This window comes from Stegostoma tigrinum, chromosome 18, assembly GCF_030684315.1.
Source record: "Stegostoma tigrinum isolate sSteTig4 chromosome 18, sSteTig4.hap1, whole genome shotgun sequence".
Lineage (NCBI taxonomy): Eukaryota > Metazoa > Chordata > Chondrichthyes > Orectolobiformes > Stegostomatidae > Stegostoma > Stegostoma tigrinum.
Genome location: NC_081371.1, coordinates 34,386,762 through 34,414,499, shown reverse-complemented (window position 1 = coordinate 34,414,499; position 27,738 = coordinate 34,386,762). Strand labels below are relative to the sequence as shown.

Sequence of the window (27,738 nt, the reverse complement as noted above, 5' to 3'; positions counted from 1 at the left end):
ATACGCAGAATAAATTTCCAAGTTCCAGTGGTAAAAATATAAAATTGGATGCATGCCAATAAAGCTCTTAAGGACTGGATAAAAATCAACCGCTGGAACACATTCCCTGAAATAACAAGATTCATACTTAAATTAAATAGTGGCAGTTCAGACTCAAAGGACTTCAATATGCCAGATTTGTAGATCATTTAACAAGATGACATTTTCCATAAATTCCATTGAGAACGCCACAACTCATGGCAAAAGTACTCACAAATACATACTTTGTCTTTTCTAGAACTAACGCAAAGACACCATGAAGACTTTGCCGTTACCCTTCTCAGATATAGTTTTAAAAAAGTATACTACCAAAAACATACCTGGTAGCAAAGTAACGTATAAATGTGGCAAAGCAATCGGTTAAAGGCTGGAATAATACCATGAGTAGAAAAGGAAACAACCTGAAACATGATCTTCCCAGTACGTTTGCTATACAGTGTTAGCCAGTATCAAAAAAATAGGACTGGCATTAGTTGCCTAACGAGGGACAAAACAAGCAGAATTTGAGCAGCGATAGCTTTTACCCTACTAAATGCTGAGGGAAAGAGAAGAACAGACTCAATCGTGCCTCCTGGTAAAAGCTCCTGCATTTATAACAGAAAATCAAAGGCAGGCCTAGGACCACTATTGTAGCAGGCACACTATTTTCTTTCTTGGAAGACAGCCTTCTATACATGTATTCATTTCTAATACAGTGCAAAAACCCAAACATGCACAATGTATTTGAACTGTAATAACTTTTAATAATTGGTCATCTTTTACTCAAGGACCAAATGATTTAAATGAAAGTTTGAATCAAGACACCCTTGTTTACAAAACAAATGAGCAACCAACTATATTTGAACAAGAAAACGGGATAGCATATTTACAAAACTGCTGTAAAGGCAACCAATTTTGTTATGAGACTACAAAAATATAAGGCATGTGGGAGGGTAGTAACATGGACGTTACCTGAAAATGAAGTGCTGCATTAGATGCAACTCAATATGAAATAAGCCATCAACAATAATTTTTATTGACATGCAATGACAAAAACGAAGTTGAGATGAACACTAGCAAATCGATAACACTGCAGAGAACCATTTCAACTTTATGTTTCAGATGGATATGGTATTTCAAGAAGGATCACATGAATAGATATTGGTCACTATTAATGCAGAAAATACTTACAGTGCAGACACCATTTGCATAATGTTCTTTTACATATGCTCTCATTGCATTATCCACAGCACTTCTCCAAGATTCCAATGCGTTGTCAACATCATGGGGCTTGGGATCACTTGCTTCTTTTCGTAAATGGTCAAATTTGAATGAGATCTTATTCCTGGGATCCAAAAATCTACCATTTCCAAGGTCACCATGTTCTGTTATTAAGACCTGTAATACAATATTACCAAAAAGCGCAACTTGTTAAGAGGACAAAAAAGCAACTTATTTTTCAAACATGTCAAATGAGCTTTCATTGTGAAAATAGATCCATCAGCAAGATCTTGTATTTTAAACTCAATATTCTAATCTATGTCAACACTACTCATGCTTTGAAAATTCCTGAAAAATTCTTATGCATTGCATAACTAACACCTGGTAACAGTCAATACAATTTTACTGAAAATAATGTAACCTGGCCATTTTATCTAGTAAAGACTGAGTTGCAACCAAACAACAAATCACCTCTGGCTCAAAATAATTCAATTATTAATTTGACATGGGATTTAACTATCCTACTTCTCCATTTTATTGTAAAATATGCAATGGAACAAGTACTATGTTTTAAACAGTAATGTCATCCATTCAAGTTAAGGAATGGCAGATGGCAGCTAAATCTTGTGAATACAGAATCAGCAAGCTACATTTTTTTTAAAATCGCCACAGAATATGTACAATGGCTTGGTACTTAGTTTATAAACAGCATTTTTTTTTAAATAATCCAAACAACTATCCTATTGAAATATTTAGCTGGCTAACCAAATATTAGATAAAGAGCTCACCATCTGAGAACTGGAGGCTCAAATGTAACAAAAAGGCCATCAGTAACCGTAGCTCTAATTCAGTTGTCGACATACTGCTGAGCTTGCTCACCCACAGATCTCCTCTTCTACCCTCTTCACAAGACAGGAATTGGAAAACTTGCTTTGGAAAGTACAGCACGCAGATATGCAACATTAACCATTATATTAAGTCTGATATTACAACTGCTCATGTCTACTGAGCTTCACAAATTATTCCATACCTGATCATCATACCCATCAATTTTTGCTGGAGTAAACTGGTCCACATTATACTGTGCAAAGGCACTAAAATTAGATTAATAAAAATCAAAATATTAGATTACAAGGAACAGAATAGGAAGGTTTTTCAAACATAAAAACACAGTTAAAATAGTCCAAATAATTTTTAAAGCGCTTTGTGGAAAAACCTAAGCCGAAAGCTTTTTGGAGTACTTTATTATTAAACCTTTTCATTTTTGAACAGTCAACTGTCATCTATTTTGCACAATTAAACACTTTTGTAGTTAAAATAAATGCATGTAGAAATACTGCTAGAATCGTATATGTGCAAAGATTAGGTGAACACAGGATCAGACAGGGCTGTGCAATCTCTTGCACTGAATTGTTGATATGCAGATTCAATGCCCCATATGACACATGGTAATGCCTTAAGCACAGCAAAAGGCTAAGAAAACTACACCAATCATATTATTGCTGGTGTTCATGTACTCACATAACATACAATTCACTGCGTTTTTGGAACTTCAGTATTCCAGGTAAGGCAATGACTTATGAGGACCTTGTTTTATGCAGAGATTTTACTGCATTGTGAAGGGTTTCCTAAAATATTTGATGATTGTGAACAGCTTCTGGAAATTGGCCAAAAGACTGCAAAAAATGCCATCTAAGCAACATGCCCCTTTGCAGTTAGAACTAAGTTTAAAAAAAAGCTGGTGTAAAACAGTGAAAAAACGAATTTGTTTTCAATAGCAAGCTCGGTAGGTGGGCGAGGTAGTGGCATGATGACAATAACACTATCAGCCCAGAGTCCCAGGATCAGAGACTGTTCCATAAAGAGTCACTGGACCCAAATCATTAACTGATTTTTTTTCTTTACAGATGCACCAGACCTGCTGAGATTTTTCACCAATTTTGCTTTTGTTCTAGAATTAAAGCTGGTCTACTAGCAACTATGATGCAATCACTGTCAACTGACATTTAAAAGAGCATTGTTTGCTAATGTCCTTTAGGGACAGAAATCCACCTTTGTTTGGTCTGGTCTGAATGCAACTCCAGGGTCACAGCAACATGGCTGACTTTTAACCACCTTTAGATTGGCCTAGAGTATCAACCTGTTCAAGGACAACTAGGGATAAGCAACACGTTTTAGCCTTGCCAGCAATGCCTGCATCTCAGATGAGTAAAAATATATTTGAACAGTTAAGCTACAATTCTACTTACTGTGCTGTACCCTCCCTGAGAAGATTGTCCTCATTGAGCAGCAACCGCACATCTAGCAGAAAATTAAACAGAAGTGCTGAGTTAGTCATGGAAGCAGAAACCACAATTTAGGTATGATCACAAAATTCAGTTATACCAATAGTATATATACACACACACCAAACCTTAAAAAGGCAGCCCTGCATGACTGTGCACATGTGGTGGTGACTCAGTGCAGTCAATGTTCCTTAGGTTCATTTTCAATGCTGTTAGGTAGGAACTGCCAAGATTTTACTCAGCAACATTACAAGAACAGCCAGAGTTTCAAGCAGAGGTAGTGAGAATGGAGCAGAGTTATTCACCACAAATTCCTTAGCCTCTGATGCGTTCTTGTATTTACAGTATTATCTTTAATTAGACTAAATTTGTGGTCAATGCTACCACTTAGGATGTTGATGCAAAGAGCAGCAAATGGCAAGACAAATAGGACAGGGATGCAGTGACCAAGCAGACAGAACTAAGTGAACATCCTGAAATACAGCCTCTTCTAGTCAGAGTTGGATATCTGTTCCTGTGTGTAACAGCTCCATGCCTTGCAAAGTTGCTGTTGTATTCCATAATCTAAAATTAGTATATTCACTAATTTCCAGGAAGTTGTTTCTTCACAAGAACTCACAGTAGGTTATGATTTCTTTCAGAGAATCACATTGAGTCTCCCTGATTAACTTCAGCTTACTTGCCCTGCCATAAAATGTTGTATAACTGCTTTTAACAATAGGCTGAGGCAATCCCCCCCACACCCCCCCTTAGAATGTTGGAGGCTGAAATGTGACTTTATAGAAGTTTAAGGTCACGAGAGACACAGATAGGGCAAATAGCCGAGGTCTTTTTCCTCGGGTTGGGGCTGGGGAAGTGGTTCAAAACTACAGAAGGCACGGATTTAGCCAAAAGCAGAAAGATTTGCAAATGACCCGAGTGATAACTTTCACACAGTGGTGCACGTCTGAAATGAGCGCCAGAGGAAGTGGTAGAGGAAAGTACAATTACAACATTTAAAAAGGCATTACAGGGATACAGGCTAAGTCTGACTGGATCAGATTGGGATGTCTGGTTGGCACAAACAAGTTGGACCGAAGGGTCTGTTTTCGTGCTGTATGACTATAATATGCAAAATCAATCATCGGCAAACATTCCCATTTCGGATCTTAATGTGGTTGAGTAGTTATTAATGAAGCAACTGATGGCTGGGTCTAAAATGCTAAGCCAAGGAACTCCTACAGTTTTTTCCTAGGTTACCAGTTATCTCAGCCAACGTATAAGGGTTACAACACAAAAAGCAAACAACAGATAGCACGTCCCCCCACCCCATTCAAAAGTTCCCATTTACTTTGGCTTTTCTGGTGTGACATCAAGTAATCCTGATCAAATGCTACCTTGACATCAGAGATAATGGGAACTGCAGATGCTGGATGGTCTGGTCTAGGCCTGAAACGTCAGCTTTCGTGTTCTTAAGATGCTGCTTGGCCTGCTGTGTTCATCCAGCCCGACACATTGCTACCTTGATATCAGGTCAGTTACACACCTCACACTATTCAACTCTTGTGCACGTTTGGGCCAGGGCTGCAATGAGGTTTGAAGAGTGGTAAGTGTTATTTGATAACTCTAACAATACTTTACATCACTTTGTTGATAATTGAAAGTAAATTGAAAAGTCAACAACAAACCAGATTATTCTTTCACTGGACAGGACATAGTCGGGTAATTTTCCACACAAACTGTCAGTACAAATTACTCTTTTGTCAAGTTCATGGCCTTGGTCAAATTCAGCCCCTCTTTAAATCATACGAAGTATCAAGTTTGCTGAAATGTGGTACACTTGGGAGGAGGAGATATCATTCACTGGAATCTTCTGGTCAAAATTAGCAAACGCTTCAGCATTGTCTTCTCCACAAATCATTGAAGATGTTTGTGGATTCAAATATCCTCAGAGCGAAGGTGGAAATTAACAATGCTGTGAAGACTGCAAACAACAGTGATTGACAGATGCATCAGCAACAAGTACATTGGTGAGGGAGGTGGGAGGTGTTAGGCATGGTCAGGTAGACAATTCCCTCTGGTTAGTTCTCCTACCATTTACTGCAGATTCGGTCGAGCAGAAAGGCTCTTCAGAGTTCAGTCCGACAGACACTGCATGCAGGGTAGGGATTTCAATCTGTGCCCTTGCTATTCTCAGTGGTGTTGAAAGAGGAGGAATGACTATCAGCTGGGAGGCAGTGGGAGGCTGTAGATCAGATTTCCTCGGCCATATTTGACATGCTGCCATGACACTTCAGGAGGTCCAATGTCATGTTTGCCCTCTCCCACTACATTCACTACACCAGCACCACCGATGGGTCTGACTTGCCAGTGGGAACACAGAGGAATTAAGGACATTGTTATATTCAGTAAATAATATATTACACCAATCAGGTTCTCACTTGATGGGTCAGGGGATAACAATCTCTCAAATGTTGGTGTGCTTGCAAGGAAGAAGTCTATTTTGCCTTTCAAATTTGCATGTTGCACCTGCAGCTTTCAGTGACTTTTGGACAAGGACACAGAGGTCCCACTGGTCATTACTTTCCAGTCTGTGTTCAAGAAACATGCAAGAAATATTTCTCCTACCAAAGTAGATAACCTCAATTATCCACATGACATTCCATCCAGCACCCTGTTATCCATACACAGCCTCCCTAAAAACCCAACCCATTCTCTAATCTCATTCCCAGCATATTTTGTATATGTGGACATTTGGAAATATTGCAACTGATCATATCCAAATCATTGATGTACATCGTAAACAGATAGGGACCAAGCACTGATACTTGTAACACTCCAGTCAGTGCTTGCTAACCCAAGAATCAGAATTTCTAGAGTCTGGAAACAGTCCATTCAGCTCATCAAGTCCACGCTGACTCTCCCAAGAGAGCAGCCCTCCCAGACTCACCCACCTATTCTGTCTGTAACTCTGCATTACCCATGGCTAATCCACCTAGCCTGCGCATCCCTGAACTGTGGGAGGAGATGCAGACATGGGAGAACTTGCAAACACCAGAGGGTGAAATCAAACTGGGCTTCTCATGCTGAGATAGCAATGTTAACCACTGAGCCACTGTGCCACCCAAAGTGGACTCACTTATTACAAACCTGCTGCCAGTTAATCAATCCTCAATTCACCAGAGTATATTATCAATTCCACGCAAATCCAAATTCGCCACGTTCATTAGATTTCCCCCATTGTTTGCTGGCATCACAAAAATCGTCATGTTTGTCATACATATTTCCCCTTCATAAATCTACATTGACCATATCTAAATAAATCTTCCATTATACTAGATCCCACTAGGTTTCCTGCTGGAAAGACTAAATCTTTAACTCCCTGTACTTGCACACTATCGTCCCCACCCCGCTATAATTGTGTTATATTTGTAATCTAACTTTCACAAAGGATGACCACTGATGCATGCACTATGGTTTCTTGCTACTTTATGTTTGTATTCTATTGTTCCTCCAACTTCTCTGCTCTCCTTTGCCAAACTGAAAAAAATTCTCGCAATTCTCACTTTTCTTTAGTAAATTCAGAAGTCTCCTTTGATCAATTACCTTTCATGTACCTCGTTAGCCATAACACTCGACTTTCCTGTGCTTTTGCCTGGTAGGAATTTGAGAGAAAACCAAGCATTCATTCTTTAAATAAATTGCTCTACCAACATTTGCTGCCTCCTTAGCTCCTAAACATATTCTAGACCCTGTCCTTCCAATCCTCTAATATACTAGTCCTATCATTTATCAACAAGAGGGTCTCAGCATTTTATTGTTTGACTACCCTTCCTAAAATGTTGAATATCCTTTAATTTCAGTTCCTAACACCATAGTGGCAAATCAGACACAAAATACCTAGACATCAATATTTTAATTGCAAGCTTTTAAAGAAATGACAAACAAAACTAAGTGCAGACATAAATTAAGTGACTTACTTGGGAGGAACAGTGGAATGCCATACCTGAGGATACCAATGCAACTCCAAAGAGCAACCACCCAAAACAAAGTAGCAAAGTCAAAACAGGGTTGTAATCTCCTGTGGCTAGAGATAAAAGGAAGCTGACTACACTGAGCAGAAAGCCATCTTGCGTGATTATGTCCTAAATTGCAGCCATGTTATATTGTATTCTTCCAAGATATAAAACAGGGGTTATACAAGAAGAAACACTTGCAAACGCTGACTTAAAGGGCTAGCAAGCTGCGCCAGTCACAGCTTGAGGAGAGCCATTGAAAACCATTGCAGATATAAAAATAAGACAGTCTCATGCAGTGCTACAGGCCAGCCATCACTGAAAGGAATTAGGTCAGAAGAATCAGCTTAACTGCAAGGCGAAGAATCTTGAAACTGCTCAACTACAAGCATCAATGCTACCAAATATTATCTAATAAAATAGCTGTGATGTTCCAGTAAACAGTCTTCACAAATTGCCCGGAAACTGATCTGCATATCTAACTGTGACTTTTCCATTTCTAATTGATGCATGCATGTAGCATTATTACTTACTTTTTTAAAATTTAAACCGTATTGTCATGTGTACAAGTACAGAAGTACAGTGAAATGTGTACAATGTTGCCACACAGTGCCATCTCAGGTACAAGGTACCCAAGTACAAAAACTTTGTTTCTCTGTTGCTACTTGTACCCAAGTTAAAAGTAAAGCATTATCATTGCTCTTAATACAAGTGAAAAATAAAGTTAATTACTGTCAAGGACAGTAATATTAAGTGGAAAGATTAAAAAATAAGGTTAAAGTTCAACAGCCTTTCTTAATGCATTCCCTGCAGGAGTCAGTCAATCTCCTCCACTTTAGCCCGATCTCCCTAGCTCACTCTAGCCACGTTGGGCTTAGACCCACAGCCACTCCATATGCAGAATCTCTAGCTGACACTGCTTTGGGCCCATGACCACCACCATGCTCTCCGCAATGCCATCACTGCTGCTGCCTGTCTCTTCAGGAAAGCAGAACAAGATGAGGAGAAAGGAGGAAGAAATGCAGCTGGCCTGGAGCAAGTGGGCTTGTTGCCTTCACTCAAGAAAACCTGGCTAAAATTGGTTCCTTTTAGACCAGATTGACTTGGCCTGAAATAAAGTGAAAATAAAAGGTGTCCTTTATAATTAAAATACTTGTTGCAACCATCCAAAGGAAACTGGCAAATAAAGAAGCGGAGCAAGTTTATCCCTCTTCATCTAGGAGCTCAATAATTTCAGGTCTCCAGGCTAGAACAGTACTGATTAAGAAAAAACTGGAATAACTAATTTATTCACCTTGAGCCATATTTTTGTAGTGACAATTAAATCATAGTTTTACTTCCAATTTACGTATATTGCATGCAAACAATTGAGTGCTTTAAATTTTAACACCACGATTGAGATTTCACTATTGGCTGATTCCAGAATTTGCTTCTGCAGAATTCTACTTTCCTTTACAGTGATATGACTAATACAAGTTTTAAATTTTATTTATTTTAAATTTTCACACTTCTGCTTTGAGCATCTTGAAGTTTCTCATTCCTGGAGCTCAATTATGATAAATTAAAGGAATTAGATCTATTCTTCTTGGAGAGAAGATAGCTGATTTGACAGAGGTTTTCAAAATCACAACAAAACCACAGCAGATAGGGAAACAACTATTTCCACTATACTAGATATTAATTAAAAAGTAAAAATTGTTTCAGCATGGTTTACAAAAGTATTTAAAAATTCCCAAGTCAATTGAAAAACAACAATAAAAAGCAGTAGCCGAATAAAAATGACTTCCTTTACACAATTAGCATTTCTATCTGATACTCACCTCATGACTAAAACAACATCGGGTTAGGAATACAATCATGTGCCACTTTCTGCACATCCCTCCTCACTGCCATGGGCTTAAACAAAAGAAAAATGCAATACAAACAAGATTTTTTCCCCCCCAAGGAACAGAGGCAAAAATGGTCCATGGATTTTTTTTTTTTAAAATGTACAATTTATAAATACAAATTTCCTTTGCAACTTACGTTAAGGCCAATGCAGTAATGGCAAAAACTCACTGCAAAGGAACTCTGTCAGGGACATGTTTATCCAAATTTGACAGCTGGCTCAGGTTGCATGCAAAGGTAGTCACCAAGTTTCCTGGTCAAGCTTTCTATCTTCACACCATCTACATTTGTTCCTGATTTTTACAGGAATACAAAAGCTACTGTACAAGCAAAAGATTGAGAATGTCTGCTATTTTAAAAGTTCATTCATGAGATGTGGGTGCCACACTGCCACAGGTATATATTACCTGTCCTCAGCTACCCTTGAGAAAGTGGTGGTGAGCTGCTGCAGTTCACGTGCAGGGAGGGAATTCCAGCATTTTTACCCAGCAATGAAAGAACTACAATATATTTCAAAGTCAGGATGGTGAGTGGCTTGGAGATTAACTTGCAGGTCATTGTGTTCCCAAATATCTGCAACCCTTGTCGTTCTAGATGGAGGCAATCATGCATTTAGAAGGTGCTGAGAAATTTGTGAATTTCTGCAGTGCATCTCATAGGCTATGTATACTGCTGCTGAGAGTTGGTAACAGAGGGAATGGATGCATTGCCAATCAAGCAGGCTGCTTTGTCCTGGATGTTGTCAAGCTGGAGTGCTGAATCTGCACCCACATTCAGTTGAATACAGCCTGGATGTCAAAAGGCTGCCAAGCTCACCTCACTTCTGGACTTCAGCTCTTTCTTTTATGTTTGAACCAAAGCTGTAATGACGTCAACAGCCAATCAGCTCTGACTGAATCTAAACAGGAAGTCTTTCAACAGGTACTGTTTGATAACACTGTTGATAACACCTTTCATCACTTTATTGATTGGGCAGGAAATGATCTGATTGTATTTGCCCTTTTTTGGTACAAGACTTTTGTGGGCAATTTCAACATTGTTGTTAGCTATGTTAGTATTATAACTGTACTGGAAGAAATTGGTTAGGGGACTGTTAAGTTCTGGAGTACAAGTCTGAAGTACAATTACTGGTATGCCAGCAGGGCCCATGGCCTTTGCTCTATTCAGCGCTTCTAACCATTTCTTTATATCGCATAGCCTGAATAGGTTCTGAAAACCAACCTATGATGTGGGGGACCATTGAAGGATGCTGAAATGAGTCATCCACTCTGTTGAAGCTTTCGCAGCAATCTTATCTTATGCACTGACGTGGGCTCTTTCATCATTGTGGATGGGAATATTTGGAGAGCCACCTACTCCATTGAGTTGTTTAACTGTCCACCACCTGTCCCAAAAGGATGTGGCATAACTGCAGAGCTTAGATCTGATCTGATCTTTTGGTTAAGATCACTTAGTTCTGTCAATCACTTGATGCTTATGTTTTTGGCATGCAAGTCATCCTGTTTGGTAGCTCCACCAGACTGACACCTCATTTTCAAGTATGACTCGTGCTGCTCCTGGCATGCTCTCCTGCACTCTCGATTGAATCAATGTTTACCCCTGGCTTGACTGCAATGGTTGAAAGGGGGTATGCCATGCCATGAGGTTGCAGTGTGTTGGGAGTACAATTCTGATGGCCAACAGCACCTCATGGATGCCCAGCCTTGGAGTTGCTAGACCTGTTCGAAGTCCAGGCCATTTAGCATGGTGCTAGTGTCACACAACATGGGTGTTATTCTCAACGTGAAAGTAGGATTTAGTCTCCTGTGACTGCAAGGTGGTCACTCTTACTGAAACTGTCAATGACAGATACACTGCAGCCAGCAGAATGCCAAGGATGAGGTCAAACATGCTTTCCCCCCTCTTGTTTCCCGATCTTCCACGGGCTTGTTCTAACAGCTACGTCTTTAGGACCCCACTAGCTGGATCAATAGTGTTACTTCCGAGCCACTCGGTGGAGGACACAGATCCTCTACGCAGTAGATTTTGTGCCCTTGACACCCTCACTGCTTCCTCCAAATATTGATCAACATGGAAAGCTACTGATTCATCAGCCAAGGGACAGTATTACATGGTAACCAGAAAATTTCTTTGCCTGTGTCTAACCTGAAACCATGAAACTTCAGGGGTCCCGAGTCAATGTTGAAGTCTCCCAGGGCATTCCCCTTTCAACTGTATACCACTGGGCAGCCACATGCCAGTGGCAGTGGACATATCCAGGGATGGCGGCGGCGGCAGCAGCGTCTGGGAATTGTAAGATAGGATTCCATGAATACCCTTTTGACAGGTTGTTTCGTTACCAGTCTGTGAAACAGCTCTCCCTATTCTGGTATTAGCTCCCAGATGCCATTAAAGGAGCACCATGCAGAGTCTGAGATAACAGTGTGGAGCTAGCTGAACACAACAGGCCAAGCAGCGTCTTTGGAGCACAAAAGCTGATGTTTTGGGCCTAGACCCTTCATCAGAGAGGGGGATGGGGAGAGGATTCTAAAATAAATAAGGAGTGTGGGGGAGGCGGACCAAAGATGGATGGAGAAGACAGGTGGGGAGGAGGGGATAGGTCAGTATGGGGAGGACGGACAGGTCAAGGGGGGCGGGATGAGGTTAGTAGGTAGAAAATGGAAGTGCAGCTTGAGGTGGGGAGGAGGGGATAGGTGAGAGGAAGGACAGGTTAAGGAGGCAGGGATGAGCTGGACTGGTTTTGGGACGCAGTGGTTGGGGGTGGGGGGGGGGGGGGGGGGGGGGGGAGAAGAAGAGAGAGATTTTGAAGCTGGCGAAATCCACATTGATACCATTGGGCTGCAGGGTTCCCAAGCAGAATATGAGTTGCTGTTCCTGCAACCTTTGGGTGGCATCATTATGGCACTGCAGGAGGCCCAGGATGGGCATGCCATTTAAGGAATGGGAGGGGGAGTTGAAATGGTTCACATCTGGGAGGTGCCATTGTCCATCTGGTTTCATTTCTTTGAGACTTTGTAGCGAATAGGTATAGCTGGGTCAGTTCAGAGGACAGTGGAGATTCAATCTCTCTGCTATACGTCTAGTGTCACATGTAGGCCAAAGGCCAGGAATGGCCTGAAGGACATGAGTGAGCCAGATGGGTTTTTCCAACAATTGACAATGGTTTCATTGTCATTAGTAGTTTCTTAATTCCAGGACTTATTGAATTCAAAAATCCCACTACCTGTCCATGGCAGGACTTGAACCCAGGTCCACAGAACTAAAACCATTAGGTCATTGCCTCTCCCATATATTTCAGATATGCACGCATGGCTAACAGGGGATTGAGGTTTAATAACTGATTCCTGATTAGCAATTCAAAAAAGTAGTTTATGGACAACATTGCTGTGTTAACGATCTCAATGGTTATTCAAGTTTGGCTGGTGTGGACTTGCTGGGCCGAAGGGCCTGTTTCCACACTGTAGGGATTCTAAGTTAACCGATAAATATGTAAAGATGGTTAAGACCAACAGAATGCACAAGTGTTCTTTACTTTTGAATCCAGAGGCCTGGATTAACATGCCAATGAATAAAAGTGCAAGTTTTCACACACCATGTTGTGATTCGAAGTCTCTTTTTTGTAGAACGAAACTGAAGTACAAAGGAATAGCAAGAATGATTAGGCCTGACAACTTCATCTGTTTACTAATATCATTGTTGAGATTAAACAAGTCAGCTATCACTGGACTGGCTCTTGTGACCTAGTCCATGCTAATACAGTGGACCCTTAACTACCCTAACAAAGCACTTCTGTTGTATCAAACTTTTCTAAAGACTAAACATCTTGGCAAACCCTTCAAGAAAAGCAACAGCAGTTCTAGAAGCAGATTCAGCACCGAGACCCACTCCATTCTTGCCAGGTAATGAATATTGACAATAAATGCAAAGCTTAACAGGATCCCTGGAATTAACTAACTATTTTAAAAGTAAACATTTGCAAAGCACTCACACAACTACATTATCTCCCAGGTTATTATTCTCCCACAGGGGAATGATACCCCCAGAGGGTTTGTTGGTTTTAAAACTTCTGACTAGCCCAAATGTGCACTCAAAAGTATACAAAGACTTTGTTTGGCAGCTATCATATGCCTGCAACCTTAATTCCCCTCCCCACCTATCTTCTTTACTCTCCATCTTCGGTCCGCCTCCCCCTCTCTCCCTATTTATTCCAGTTCCCTCCCCCCATCCCCCTCTCTGATGAAGGGTCTAGGCCCGAAACGTCAGCTTTTGTGCTCCTGAGATGCTGCTTGGCCTGCTGTGTTCATCCAGCCTCACATTTTATTATCTTATCTCCCAGGTGTTTGGTTAAAATTAGTTCACACGACCAACATTATGGCTTGACAGGAATTTCTTTTAACACTACATTCCAACTCCAGACAGACCTTTCTAGTAGCTATCTACTTTTCTTCCCATCTGTCAGCAAGACAATCTTTATCAAAGTGGGTCAGTGGCAAAGATAATGCCCCAAATCTTGCATACAATCATTAAAGTAGCTGTTAACAGTCCCCATAACAAAGAAGTTAATCAGACAGTAACTTCTGGAGTATTCGCAGTTAAATATGGAAACCCGTCGTTGCAATCAGATCAAGTCTACTTCAATGGGTATGTTAGAACAGAATCTACCAGACATACTTGACACTGAAATATGCACAATGTGAAGAAGTTGGATTTATTGCTGAGAGATCAGGTCTGGTGCATTAATTGCACTTATGACTACCACAGCACCCTTTGGTCTTGAAAATTTAATTCCTCAAAGTGCAGACACTCGTTCTTGTAGAAGTTGATCAGTCTTGAAGATTTAACAACATTAAAAAATCCTTTCCATGTCTCATTATTTTGCTTAATTCCATCCATCTTTACTTCACTTTCTCTACATAAGAATATTTGACATTCCTGCTTCGTACATCCCAGTTTGGACTCTGCAAAGCTTAAAAAGAACACTGACTATGTTTTGAAGAGTCTTGCTATTTTTATTCTGGCTCCCACAGGGGAATGATACCCCCAGAGGGTTTGTTGGTTTTAAAACTTCTGACTAGCCCAAATGTGCACTCAAAAGTATACAAAGACTTTGTTTGGCAGCTATCATATGCCTGCAACCTTAATTTCCCCTATTTTGACTGCAAAACTCATACCAAATGATTAATGAAGGGAACAATCTTCCATCATTAGGAGCTTGTGTTGAAGCAGTCCCTTTAAAATGTGCGAAACAGTTTTCTTCAGATATTCATATCAATATAGTTCCTCAGGTTACACAGATTACCAGGTATGCAAACAAAAATCAAATCAGGTGAAACATCGCCTGATCGGGAGAGTGGAAAACACATCCCTGAACTCGTAATATTGATAAGCAATGAACGAGACAACAGTAGCACATTTCACACTTTCCTCCTCTTGGAAAGCCTATACATTTTCCATTTTACTCAAGATGCTTGACACAAACTTTGAAATGGCAAATACATAAGGTTTCATGCTGTATTCCTACATACTAACTATAACTACAGAAGTCATCCCATATTTTCTACAAGCTTGTAACACACAAACTTCAAGCAGATAATCAAACTTTTGAATTGTAGTCTGACAAATGAAATGAAAAGGCACAGCCACCATAAGCAATTTAACAAGACTTACCATTGAAAACTTCATTGAATTCTCCTGGTGGAGCATGAATAATGAAGTTTGCTGCTATGCGCACCTGTAATTAAAAAATTTTCTAATTAATTTTCACCCACAACTTGCATTCAAGTTTAAAATAGCTCAGGTTTTACATTCCTACAAATTTTAATCAAGGACAATTATGGTAGGAAAAAGGATAAGCAACTTGATCAAAACAAATCTTATTGGATTAAATACTCCTTTTTTAAACCTTCTGTATATTACAGATCACTTGTAAAAAAAGGAAATTAATCAGACTCAACTATACACTTATGTCTTATAATAACATTCAAAATGCCTATTTGTTGATAGGCATGCACGGCATGCCACAGAGTCAAATCAGAGATTTTCTTTAATCCATACCTTTGAAGTGTTTTGTTAGTTTCAGTGGTATCAACTCTCATTACTCATGACTATGTACAATACTACCAGCATATTGCAAAATTATCCTAATAGACTAGTTTCCTTCATTCATTTCACTTGAAAACTGCAGTGAATTGTATTTGGCTAGAGTCAGCTTGAACTTCACCATTCAGGCTTAATAATCTTACAATGCATGTGGAAAAAACTTCAGTGCATTGTAAACATTGCTAATTTATCCATAATTATCACTTTGGTGTCAGTTAGCATTCCATGTAATTGTCCCAAAGCATCAGTGTATTTCTTAACATAGTAGTCCATGGTGAAGGACAGTGTACAGTACACTGGTGACCACAGGGATAGAAGGATTTTAATGTCTCTGAACTGCTTCAAACTAATATTTGAAATTAGCCAATTGCCCTATTAGGAAAGGCTAGTCAGGAGAGACCAGAGTTTGAAAGAGTCTGAGCTGGCTTAATTGAAACACAAGATCCTGAGGGGATTTACACAGTGAATGTAGAAAGGATACTTTCTGTGGGAGAAATCCAGAGCTAACAAAACTGCATAGGTATATCTTTTCTACAAAAAGCAGGACAAATTTAACATGGCCAAAGAATCAACCAATCTACTTTTGGTCTTTAATAAAGCGATGGAAGGAATTGCTGACAGTGCTATCAAGTGGCAATTGCAAATCATTACCTGCTTATGGACGGCAAGCTCGAGTTCTACGAGGACCCCCTCTATTCTTGGCTTCATTACATCCTTGCTGCAAACATGAAGTATAACTCGGAAGGCAAGGGGGTTTTCCCTTGCCAAAGCATCATTTAAGCATAGAATCAAGAAGTCCTACAAAATCAGTCAATGGGAATTTGGGGAAATTCCCCAGACTGGAAGCAAACTTGGCAAGACACAGCTAACCGCTCCTACTGAAGTTCAATTCTCTCAGCCACAAGACATCACTGCAGGGGTTACACAGTATGCTGGCCCAAACTCAACCTTCAGCTGCTTCAATGGACTTTCCCCCATAATAAAGGTCAAAAATGGGCATGCTCAGCACCACTTGCAATTCCTGTTCGCACAGGAAGCAGCAAAATCTGGACAATACTCAGGCTCAAGTTTTTAAGTGACCAGCAACTTACATGATACACAAGTATTGAGCAATAACCATCACCAAGAGGAGAATCTAACCATTGCCCTTTGATGCTCAATGCATACTTTTGCTGAATTTTCTACCAGAGGGCTACACTGACTTAACTGTAACTGACCAGCCATATCATACAGTGGCTACTAGATCAATAGAGGGTAGGAATTTTGTGCCAAGCAATTTGCTCCTATCTCTCCAATGTTAGTCCACCATTTGCGAGGTGCAAGTTTGGAACGTGACAGAATAACCTTCATTTGCCTGGATAAGTACAGCTACAAAAGCTATCAGTTCAACACCTTCCAGGACAAAGCAGCCCACTTGATTGGCACCTCACTTGCCACCTTCAACAGTTGCTCCCTTCACCACCAGTGAGTGCATCACATATGATCATACATGATGCAATACTGTAACTTACCAAGACTCCTTCAACAGAACCTTCCAAATCAGTGACATCTACCACTAAAAAAGGGAACGATGCAGGAGAACACATCCACCTGCATGTTCCCCTCTAAGTCAGGATGATGTGTGACTTCAAACTGTCACTGCATTCCTTCACCATCACTGGGTTAAAACTCCCTTCCTAATGGCAATGCGGATATTAATATATCAGAATAAGCACTGCTGTAGGTCATGATAGTACCAACTACCAGATTCTCAAGAATGATTAGGAATAAATGCCTGACAATGACATCCACATTCTATTAATAAAAAATAAACTACTTTTGTACACATGATTGCACTGTAGGAAGTGCAGCAGCTAATTCAAAACACTGGTCTGGTTATTGGTGTAAGTAATTCTTTTTAAGAAAACTTCCTGCTCTTCAAATTATAGAATCTTATACCCAAGTGAGCAGACTCAGTTGAGACATTAAACCAAAACTGAAGGATAACACTGCACTGAAGTCAGTCAAAATATGCTCAAATCTCTGGAAAGGCACTTGAACCCTTAATCATTTGACTCCCTGAATCATAAATGAAACCCCACAATTAAACTAAAAAAACATACAAAATGAATGGAAGAAAATGGAATAGTTGCCAAAAAAGATTGTTCCAAATTTGAAAAAGAATCACAAATTCAGATTTTTAAAAACACACCCAACTGCAGTATACTTGTCATGAATGATGTTGCAGTTATACAATATATCTCATCAGAATTTACATCAAGTTAAAACTACTGAGTTGGTTTAAAAAAATGCACTTGTGTAGCGTAATTCCTAACTTCAAATGTTCTAGCACTCTTTCCAGATAATTTAAATACTTTAAAATGCAGTCACTGCTGTAATAAGAACAGGCAATTTGCACATAGCAGTATTCCATACACACGAATGACATAATGACCAAATAATTTGCGTTTGTGGTGTTTACTGAGGGATAAGTATTAACCAAGACACCTGGAGAACACCTCTACTCCTTAAATAGTGCTATGGGATCTTTTATGTCAATGTGTTGCAAACACCATCTGTTTAACATTTATAGGGAAAGTCCAAACACACAAACTTTCTATAAACAACCTACAATATTTAGACTGGACGCTGATTCTGGATTTATTAATCATGACCAAACTAACATTAAAATTTCTAGCACAGACTTCATATTCTGGACAGAGCACCAACCAGATAATGTCATGGGTAAGCCCACAAATATTAAATGGCATTAAGTGAGCCATAGTTAGTGGGCCAAGTGGTAATTCCTTCCCCCTCACTGATACCTCCCTATTCCAATTTTCTATTCTCTGCCACATGCAAATGACTTGAGCTTCAGCATCACATCACCAAAACACTTTAGATTCTTCCCCAATTTCTCTGACATGACCTATGTCCCATCTCTCCCAGTTTAAAAAAAAGAGACCATTGTTCCAGGGCTGATACCAACATTTTCGAAATAGTGTCTGCACGGATTTAATTTCTGATCCTTGATGACAGAAGTAGGCCATTATACATGTAAACAGGTAGATATTTTAAAAAATAAAACAAACCTTTGCAGCTTAGAATGTGATGCCCCATCCTCTGACACATGGGACACAAGTCCACCATTTGGGCCAAAAGATCTTCAAGTCCAGTTTGATCCAACACTTGTGTTAGACTTTATCATTTATGCAGACATCAAGTAAGAAAATGTATTTTTTAGATTATAGCTAAATCAGGGATCAAACAATCCTTACACTCTACTTCAGCTCTTAGAAAGTACAACAGTGGCGTTTTTCCAAACTTTCAAGGGAAAGGCTATAATAGTTAAACATTTGTTTCTCACTTTCCACCCTTCACAATATAAAGAGTCCACACTTAATGTGCGCTTTGCACAGTTCAGAGGTCTAGCTTCTAGCCAAATATCATACCAATGACATTTTGGTGCTTCTAAACAATCTGATTCAAATAACCTTTCCAGGCAAAGTTTTTTTTTCATTTTATACATTAAAAAACCTCAAAACGTATTTGCATCAAGTACAAATGCAACGGACGACATCCACCTCCAGTTGACAGCCAAGAACCCTAATATATGCAGTCAGGGCATCCATTGGGTCTTCTCTAGAAGGCCTTTTACCCAGGATACCGTTCATCCAGAATTTCTGATTGAAATTTCAACTTCTCTAGCTTTCATTTGTAACTCTTATTAAAATAAGAATTTACTGTTAAGTTTTCCTTTACAGGTAGTTCTGCTATAACTCATGTTTCATTAGCACAAATTAGTTGTAACCTGATTAAGGAATAGTGCACACTGTTTGGATGATGCAAACTTTCTGCTGTACAGTTAGTGATTTCCCTGTAGCAATTTTTACCGGAACACAACTAACACGTTATAGGAGAACTACTTTTGCTATAATTTGTCAGGGATCTATTCTCCTTACTCAACTGTAAAGTGTCACGCAATAATTTGGTTGTCAAAAAACTGTATATCTATACACACTATTCCACCACCACAATGTAGTTGATACAAATAAAAATACTCAAGGTGAATCTAGATATGTGAGGGAGAAAAAAAGGTTGAGGAAGTTCAGTGCAAAAATATTACCATGGGCCTTGAAAACGGAATGTAATATATTTCAGCTAGGTAAACTGACTAATGTGTCCACAGCACAGGAAAGATCAGATACATGCTAGCGTTTTGGATATCACAGAAGCTCCCTCCCATACAATTTCAGCTAATTTTAAAATATCCTTTCACTTTTTTCTCACGTGATGTATTTTTGCCACCTCTTGAACGTATCTATGCTATTTACCTCAATTACTCATTACCATAGTGAGTTTTACTTTTTACTTTCATCTCTCTGGATAGAGGTCTCTCCTGAACACACTATAGGTTTCACTAGCAATTCTCTCTGGCTCCTACTTTTGGTCTCACCTGTAAGTGAAGATATGTTTAATATCTTTATGATCTCAGCACCATTTATGCCGTTCTTTTAATTTGAGCAGGTAGCTTCAACCCCTACTCAGCTCATTAACCATTTTGCCACCGCCCGATTGCAACCCTCCACACCCACAAGTGTGACCTGAATTGAATATACCTCAAAAACCTTTAGAATTTCAAATATGTAACATCTATGTACAGGAATATATCACTTCGAGGGGAGGTTTGATAACAATTTTGAATAGAGAGAAGACTGGACAGAGTAAATACAGAGACTGCACCCAGTCAAAAGAAAAAGAACGAAACGGCAGAAGAACAAAAGTGATGTACAAATGTAGGATGATGTTAAAAAGACTGCAGGTAATTAGGACATGGAATGCACGACCTGGAAACATGGAAGAGGCATATTCAACTTCAACATTCAAGAGGCTATTGGATGATTATGTGGTTAGAAATGGCTTGCAGTGATGGTGGGGTGGGGGAAGGAGAGGCAGGATGTTGGCACTAAGAACAGAATTGGTGCAGGCACAAGGGGCAAAATAATTCTAAGATTTTACATTATCCTTATGTAATTGCCTGGTCAATTCTTCAAGAATTCAATGAGGCTGGTTGAATACCACTTCCCTCTTTCGCAATCTGTGCTATAATGCTACTGCACTTTGGTTAAGAATTGCTACTGTAAGCTTGAGCTAATTTGTCTATAATTTGCTTCAAGAGACAACAGTGTTGAGCTGGAGGAACACAGCAGGTCAAGCAGCATTAGAGTAGAAAAGTTGATGTTTCAGGTCAGGACCCTACTTCAGAACATTTTTTGATTGTTCACGTTCCTCTTCCTGCATAGGATTCACAATAGCTAACCTCCCCATCTTCTGGCATTACTCCCTCTGAATTGCTTTTTGATCGCCCACTACCTCTGTTCCCTACTTTCCAACAGGTGCAGGGATACAATCCACCTTGATCAGGGATTTGATACCCCAAGATTTTATTTATAAAAATCCTCTTTTATAAATAAATCAACTTGATTCATTTTAGTTACCTCATGAAGGGTGTGGTCAGCATACAATATCTGGAGTTTTGATAAAGTTAGGGAAGAAAAGATTGCAGTCATTTTTAATGATGATCAAGTGTTCATCTATCAACACTAGAGTGTGCAACAAAAACTGAACACGTTATTTATTACATAATGACTCAATTCGTTTCTTAAGATCTTGATATGTTGTGAAACATATACAGACTATCACTCCAGCCTTAAATACAGACATCCTAAGTTTGGAAAGATTACATACATATCATTTGCCTTAACTGTTCAGTGTTTTTAACCAACTACATGCTTAATAGCAGTAAAATTAGGTTACTGTACCAGTTTTCCACCTTCCATACCAAAGACCCTCATGGTCTGTTAAAAAATGAAGAAACATTGATTGAAAACGGTTCCGTGATCACCTGGCCACAGTTTGAGGCATATTCAGGCAAACAATGTGGAATAAATAAAGTTTTCTAAAAGGCATTAAACACAGCAACTGAGTCAATGTCAAGAAACTCATTTTGTACTTTAGCTTACACTTATGAGACGTTACACATTGTTATGAAAGGGCTGACTGTAAATATCAAGCTTGGAAAGACAATGGAACCAAAAATATCCTTTTACTGAGAAGTGAAGGGTACTACAAATTTCACGATTGCTGAGGATACAAGACGTCAACTGCATAGTGGTAATCTCCGTTTCAACTGAGACAACTCAAACGTTCCTAAACTTTTTAAACTGCTTATTCTTCATGTACTTGATACTTTCACTTTTCAAAATTTTATACGTGAGAATGTGTGCTTGATATCAATTGATTTTTCTTTTTACAAAATTCCCATTTCACTCGAAAATTTGGTTATTGGTTAATTTTGAACAGTAACATGTTTTAACTGACATGATAGCACACCTAGCTAAAATGAATTAAAACTATTTGCAACCAGGAGAGCCAATTCACCCCTTTCACCTAGCTGTAAACATCATAACTCAAACACTGACAGCTGAAATCCTTAAGTTCAACACTTCCCACTTAAGCAGCACATTAAAAGGCTTGACATCAAATGCTGATAGGATGTTTCCCTTATGGGAGTGTTTAGGATGAGAAGGCATTGTCTCGGAACAAAGGGACATGAATTTAAGTCAGAGATGAGTAGAAATTTGAGGGTTGGAAGTATTTGAATTCATTGATCTCTCAGGTCTCGACAGCAGAGTCCTCGTACGTATTTAAGGCTGAAGTATACAGATTCTTAAATCAGTAGGAGTGTCAAATGTTACAGGGAAAGATGATGAGGAATATCAGCCACAATCCTACCAAACAGCACAGCAGGCTCGAGGGTCCGAATGCCTCCTCCTGTTCCTTTCAGAATTTGTTTTTTTCTGCCAAAATGCATAGAACAATCTCATTTCTGCCTTGTCAGATTTTCCGAAGTTTATGCATAGTTAAACCCACTGCAATCCCAATGCAATCCTTCCCTCATGACATGATAGATAAAAATTTCACAAGTATTATTATCGCTTTATGTTGACTATTTCCTCCACCTAAATAATTTCTCTTTTACTTTTAAATTTAAAGACTAATTTACCAAAAATCTCACGCTAACCCATCCACAAATAACCTTGTTACATTACCTTCCTTCAAAATACTGATGACACTGGCTGCCTGCTCATTCTCTGACAATCATCTAGTCCTGAAATAGTTTCTACAGTATTACAATTTTCAATCTCCAGATCCTCAGATGTATCCCATGGAAACCTGGTGTTGTCTTCCTTTAGCTTAAGTATTGTCATTTTCTCTCAATATTATTCATCTCACTCAACTACCTTAGAATTCGCTTCACAGATATCATTTTAGACCAAGATGCACTTAAATAAATTTGCAAATTTCTCACTGACATGTCAATCTTTTCTACAAATTACTCCTGACATTCATAAAATACTTGATTGTTCTAAAACGTTTTCAAAAACTCTTCCTACTCCTTCAACTTTCCTTATCTAAAAGAAATTCTTTTCATCTCTCCCCTTTCATTATTTTCATTCTTAAGAACATTGGTCATGTCTCTTCAACTTTAGTATGTTCAACTTAATCTTTTCACTATAAAATCAACACTATTCAAAATGAGCATGCTTACCATGCAACTTGGCAATTCCCTTTTTAAGTTCACTCAAATCTGGTATGCTATGGCTCCTTCAAATCTCATCTCAGCTAGAGTTCTCAACTTGGCAAACTGTCCAATGCTGTCCAATTGCTTAACTGTCACAATCTTTCCTCATTTATAACTAGTTCATTTCATTATTCTAATCCACATTCTTCTGGTAAATTGCTTTCTGCATTATTTTCCCCCCAATACTCCTCTACTACATGAGGAGGATTGGACTCATTTTCCAAGCCTACATTAAATACTTAGTCACTTCCCAATTCATGCACAGTGCCAGCTCATTAGCACCATGCCTGCTCCAAATGTCAGTCTGAATATATAATACAAGTATCAAAACCCAGAAGTGAAATCCTCTCCCTGACCATAATAGCCATGGACATATTTTCTCGTTCTATTCAAGCACACAGTTGGGCAGTAAATGCATGACCACTATCAATAAGACCCAGCTCCAAAATTTATTTCTAATCTAACATTTACCTTCAGACTTTTCTTTACGTACATGGGCCATGATAAATTAATAGTCCATTATCTCAAACCTCAGAATATTTTCTAGTTGATTTAATGTGTGCCTTACCTTTGCATGAAAGTGACAACGAAATATCTGGGACAGTTGGTCTGGACTGCAACAGACCGTTAACCACTCCTAAATACTGAATCATGATTACCATACTTCTAGCTATGCTAACTTCTGCTTTTAAGCTTGTTTCTTGATGGCATTTACATTATTTGGAAGTTTGTGATGAATTCAAACATCAATTTCTCAAACGTATTTATTGTTAAAAATGAACTTCTAAAAGAAACAAATACCAAATATTTTAAAACACTGCAACATGTTTCAGAAATTGGGTCAAAAATGCTCAAAAGGACCATAAATGTCACATGATGCATATCAGACACCAAATATTGCTCTATCATTACAAACCCAATAAATGTAATTACTTCTGAGAACTGCTCAGTAGAAGACAACTCCTAATTAATCGTTATGAGAGAACACAGTTGTTCTGACTTGCAATAAACAGTTTTAGTTAAAAAGACTGAATGAAGTGTATAAATACTGCAACTTCAATGGAATTCTTGCAGCCTCCCTTAACTCAGCAGAACTCTGTAGATTAGATTGTGGCAGGTGATTCCTCCCTAGTCATCATGCTACACTGGAACACACCCAACTATTTCAGGAAATTGGAGTTAAAATTTGATCCTGAAATTAATCATTGTTTCAATTTGTTTTACTTTGCCTCTCCAAAGATTGCAGGTGTGTTGGGTGAAGAGTCAGGGACAGAGTGAAAAAATGTTGTCTCCAAGTCTGAGAATGGCATTGAGTCAGTGGACCAATAGTTCTATCTTGACTAGTCCTTTTACTAAATATTTGGTAAAATCTGCTTACTGTTACATTTTCAAACAGGAAATATTTCACCTTAACTTCGCAAGATACGCAAAGACCTAAAGGATATTTCCCTCCATTACCGGCACTAAATCAATATTAGAAATGGGCAAAAGTGTATTTTTGGCATACTTAAAACAGATTTTCTAGAATACTTGATGTAATTTCTGTTATACTTTCTCAAAAAAGTAACAGATCACAAACTAAGTTGACTAATCAATACTTCTATTTCAACATACGGTTCAAGGATTTATGCCAAAGGGAGCAGTCAGCCAATGACATTTTTACCCTCGGAGGAAAGAGTTTCATATACACACAATTTCAGTCATGAGATAAGCACATTTCAAGGAGCAATTAAGTGTTTTTCTTAAAACTATGGAAGATGGTGTTCCAACTCAAAAGATTTCTGACAAGAATCCATTTATCATTATATACTAGACTCAGCAGACTGCAAGTGACCTGACATGCTTTAAAAGTGGAATGACCAATCATGTTTTTCTAACTGGATAGATTGTTGAATAACAGGGCTAGCAATAATCCACAAAATTAAGTTGCTCCATAACTTATAAAAGCTGATGTGAGCTGTTTAATACTTGCTAAGGAATGCAAGTGAACAGTCATAAGCATAAAGCAAAACAGTTAAAAAGTTTTGCAAACATGAAAAGGAAATAGTGTGAGACTTTATATCACGTACCCGGTTACATAGCCACGATGTCAGATTACCAAATTATTAATGCAACTTTGGACAGTCTTCCATCACTACATAAATGTAGTTTACTGCTCCAGAATGATATTACAAAAACAAACATTACACCCAAAAGTGTAAAATGATTGACTTTTCATTCTTTAAAATCACAAGCAAAACAAACTGTTGAATGTTCACTTAAGAAATCAAGCTTCCTTTCCGGTAAATTGTACATCACCAATTTACAGGTGCAGTGAACAAAAGTTTCAGTAACAACATAAAATCAGCGTTGCCTCCAATTGAAACAAGGAGCGCACCAAGATGTTTAACTATTAAACAATTTAGTTTGGATGTGGAGAGCAGCCATGTCAATCTTGGTTAATCAGAATCACAAAAGTTTCTTCAACCGTTTCAGACATCACAATACTAAACCCTCTTGTTCCCTCCCGACTATTAAGAAAACAATTAGATTTGATATAGTTCTGCTTTGCACACTAGCATCATAAAACTACTTTTTAATAAACTAAATAACCCAATTTGACAGTTTTATCTTTGCACGAAATCTAGGGACGAGATACAGTGACATGAGCACGTTATCACTTGGAAAACAAAGTAACTGCATCCTATATTCACTTTTACATATAAGTTGCAATGTCCTCAAGTTAGATATTAGTCAAGGGCTCAATGATGTGCTGACCAGACTGAACGAGCACAATGAATTTCCAATAAAGTAAAATGTAAGATATGGACACAGTTGAAGGCCTATAGTACTATTTTTGCAGATTGATTAGCAAGCACTCCTTCAGATGTTAACATGACTCCAAGTAAGTGCTTGGTTGGGGGGGGGAGGTACAAAGAGGAACGTTTGGCAAAGCTGCTACTTCTGGCAATTAAGATAAAAAAGGGCAAAGGCAGTTAAATTGATCACAAATTTGTAAACTGAGCCAACAAATCTAATAAAATGGAATGACAGAATGGGAAAGGGCAGAAAGAAACTGAAATTTAGCCTGGGTATTCCTTTCAGTATTTACTTACTGTTCTACCCTAAGTAGCTCCTTTAGTTTCCCCATTGACCGATTCGAGTGCGTTTGAGATTGACAATTCATAAAGATTACAACATGCGGACACCGGCTATTCCCCGGTGCCACGCCCTGGCGTCCGGACACTGGACCCAAACGGAGCAGTCCCTGGACCCAACATGCAGGCCGGGTGCAACAGTCGAGATGCGGCCACTCCACAGGCCAGAGTGAAGAGGAAGAGGGTAGAGACCCCACCCCGACCGCTAACCCCGAACCCCACTTCCCGAGGCCACACGGGCCCTGTCCCCTACTCCGGGTTTTGTTTTAAATTGGAAGCAGTGGGATCGGTGCCTCGGCATCCACCGTGCGACGACCGTACAAGGAGTGCGGCCGGCAATAGCCGAGCTAAAAATAAAAGTGGCTCTGGCCCAAAAAGTAACCGCCCCGGGCAGGGCAGGGCACGGCCCCCATATCCCATCAACTACTAGCCGCTCATCCCGTGTTCAACCCTTTTACTGGGTGCAGAGAGAGAGTGAGTCGGACAAAAGAAGCAGGGCCATTCGTTCAGTTACAACAAGCACGGCTATCGCCGCCACTCTCACCTTCTCCTCCTCCGATACCTGCTCCTCATGATCCGCCATCTTGGCCCGGGCTGTAAATAACTGACGCGCGGCCCCGCGCTCACCCGCCGCATCCTGGGTAAAACGCCAGCGTGCGCGCCCCTCCAGCCTCCTCCCCCGCGATGGAGCCAGCGACCATGCGTGCGCGTCCTTACCTCCTCCATAACCGCACAAGGGCGAAGCTGAGCGTGCGCGCCTTCTCCACACCTACACCCGCGCCCTCTAACGGAGGGATCAGTGGGAGCGCGGCGTTCAAAGTGTATTTTAAACTTGTTCAGTGCAGTTCATTTAATGGTGACTTTTTTTTAAGGACCGTCATTCACGTCAGTATTAACGCATTGTTCACAAATTTTAATTTACAACGTAAATACGTTGAGTTACAAAAGATGGCAAAGGATACAAACAGTTTGGTTCAAAGCCAGCTGAATCGCATCTTTTGCTGACTCAATTTAAAAAAAACTTTTTGTTTTACTCCCTGACCGTATATCTTACTTAGGCTTGGTTTTGCCTTTCTTCTTTTTCCCATTTTCTACCATCAGCTTGTCTCCTGATTTGATTATTCCATGAACCATTCCATTGTCGTTCACAGCTACTTTTCCATTCTTGATGAGCTCTTGCTTCGCGACCTTAAGGTCTGTTAATAAAAGCTCTCTGATGAAGGGTCTAGGCCCGAAACGTCAGCTTTTGTGCTCCTGAGATGCTGCTTGGCCTGCTGTGTTCATCCAGCCTCACATTTTATTATCGTGGCTGAAGAGACTCCCTGTTCTTCATCCATTTTGGACTCACCCACAAAAGGAGGACGTAAAGTTTGCTGACTGCCGATGTGGGCAAGGGTGACTGCATCAATGTCCAGTTTTCCACATGCTTGTCTGCAGTGACAAAGCACAATTGATTATCCATAAAAACGCTA

The 27,738-nt window shown here is 39.5% G+C and overlaps 1 protein-coding gene across 1 annotated transcript in view; it reads right to left on the bottom strand.

The window, feature by feature from the left end:
- Window positions 1-26,902, bottom strand: part of LOC125461070 (F-actin-capping protein subunit alpha-2) — a 40,946-nt gene extending 14,044 nt beyond the window's left edge. Inside the window, exons 1-5 of the mRNA XM_048549421.2 lie at window positions 26,811-26,902; window positions 15,074-15,137; window positions 3,489-3,540; window positions 2,270-2,333; window positions 1,210-1,416 (exon numbers count right to left, since the gene is read on the bottom strand). Of these exons, the coding sequence (XP_048405378.1) occupies window positions 1,210-1,416; window positions 2,270-2,333; window positions 3,489-3,540; window positions 15,074-15,137; window positions 26,811-26,849 (426 nt within the window). The 5' untranslated portion in view covers window positions 26,850-26,902. The remainder of the gene's footprint in view (window positions 1-1,209; window positions 1,417-2,269; window positions 2,334-3,488; window positions 3,541-15,073; window positions 15,138-26,810) is intronic.
- Window positions 26,903-27,738: the final 836 nt, after the last annotated feature.